At 51.0% G+C, this 1,734-nt stretch overlaps 1 protein-coding gene across 1 annotated transcript in view; it reads left to right on the plus strand.

The window, feature by feature from the left end:
* LOC109374443 (carcinoembryonic antigen-related cell adhesion molecule 1-like) overlaps nucleotides 1-1,730 on the plus strand; it is a gene marked incomplete at its 3' end in the record, with an annotated part of 67,567 nt that extends 65,837 nt beyond the window's left edge. Inside the window, exons 3-4 of the mRNA XM_019629018.1 lie at nucleotides 799-1,077; nucleotides 1,486-1,730. Of these exons, the coding sequence (XP_019484563.1) occupies nucleotides 799-1,077; nucleotides 1,486-1,730 (524 nt within the window). The remainder of the gene's footprint in view (nucleotides 1-798; nucleotides 1,078-1,485) is intronic.
* Between the last annotated feature and the right edge of the window lie 4 nt (nucleotides 1,731-1,734).

The raw sequence follows: 1,734 nt of genomic DNA on the forward strand, positions 1-1,734 counted from the left end.
GGAGTATTTCAGGAGGAATAGACATGGTCCTCACTGCCCTCAGCAGTGGGAGAAGAGACGTTAAAGACCAAGGGCAGAGAGCGTGGTCCTGCCAAAGCCAGCCCGCTCCCGCCGTCCCCTCACTCGTTTCTGAATTATTCCTGGACTCTGCTCTTTCCTTTTGGGATCACTGTCTCTTTACAGTCACCAGTGAACACCCCACCTCATGATCCTGCATCCTGAGTACTGAACTGACAGCCGACCTGTTTCTGGTCTCCCCGTGTATTATTTCTGCTCAAACACCCAGTTTGAGGACATACTTCCTGCCCAGTTTCTCGGGGTTTAAGGACTATGGGATGGCCCATCATTACTCACCTTACGACAACCTTGGAAAATGAGGCTTCAGTGAAAACACATCTTGACCAGCAGTGCAGGCCTGTGTAGCTCGAAGAAGTTCAGCACCTGCACCTTACAGGTGAGCACTCCGAGGTTGCTCAGGCAGTCAGCTGGTCAGTGAAGAACCAGGACAGGTGCAGGGTAGGGGGTTTCTGATCCAGGTCCTGTGTCTTTCCATGACCAAAACCTGTTAATTTATTGACACTTGAGAAAGTCTGTGTTTTCTCTCAGATGTAGAGCTGGTGGCCTTATGTTCTTTGAGTGCTCAGAGCATCATGCATTTGTCTTGTGATACACAGACTTGACTTATTCTTTGAAGGATTCAGGTTGGCTGAGAGGTGAGAGGTGCCAACTCTGATTGAAGATGCCTTTGGAGGAATCAAAGGTACCACACAGACAATGTTCTCTCTGTCATGTGCACAGCGGAGTTACCCAAACCCAACATCACAAGCAACAACTCTAACCCTGTGGAGCACAAGGATGCTGTAGTGTTCACGTGTGAACCTGAGATTCAGGACACCACCTACCTGTGGTTGTTCAACAGTCGGAGCATCCAGAACAGTTCCAAGCTGGAGCAGTCCAAGGACAACAGGACCCTCACGATATTCTATGTCACAAGGAATTACATAGGACCCTACGAGTGTGAACTGCAGAACCCAGCGACTGCCAACCGCAGTGACCCACTCTACCTGAATGTTCTCTGTGAGTAACTTCTGCCCTCCCTGGCCCACGCTGCCCACCCAAATCCACACTGCCAGAGGCCAGGCTACATCCGTCCGTCTCAGGTCGAAGTACACACACCCTCACCCCTGGACACCCATACTAGCCATCATTTCCTCTCCCAGGCAAATACGGGCAGCCCCAGCCTTGAGCTGAGATGAGGAGGGCACGGGTTGCTCCTGTCCTGAGAGGCTTAGGATCAATAACCTCTCCTGGAAGAAACTGGTTAATGTCCCAGAATCAGGATCAGTGAACACAGGGAGTTATGGTTGGGACTTTTTAAAACAAGATTGTGACCCAGCTCAGAAGGACAGTGTGGCCCTTATACAGACAAGGAGTGTCCCCTTTGCTCTGATGACATCACATGTGGCTTTGTTCTGTTTGCTCCAGATGGCCCGGATTCCCCCACCATCTCTCCCTCAGACACCCATTACCGTCCCGGGGCCAACCTCAGCCTCTCCTGCCACGCAGACTCTAACCCACCCGCACAGTATTCTTGGCTTATCAATGGGAGTCTCAAACAATCTTCACAGGATCTCTTCATCACCAACATCACAGCGAATGATAGTGGAACCTATACCTGCCTCGTCCATAACTCTGTCACTGGCCTCAACAGTACCTTGGTCAGGACTATCACAG

Source organism: Hipposideros armiger, unplaced genomic scaffold, assembly GCF_001890085.2.
Source record: "Hipposideros armiger isolate ML-2016 unplaced genomic scaffold, ASM189008v1 scaffold_824, whole genome shotgun sequence".
NCBI classification, from domain to species: Eukaryota; Metazoa; Chordata; class Mammalia; order Chiroptera; family Hipposideridae; genus Hipposideros; species Hipposideros armiger.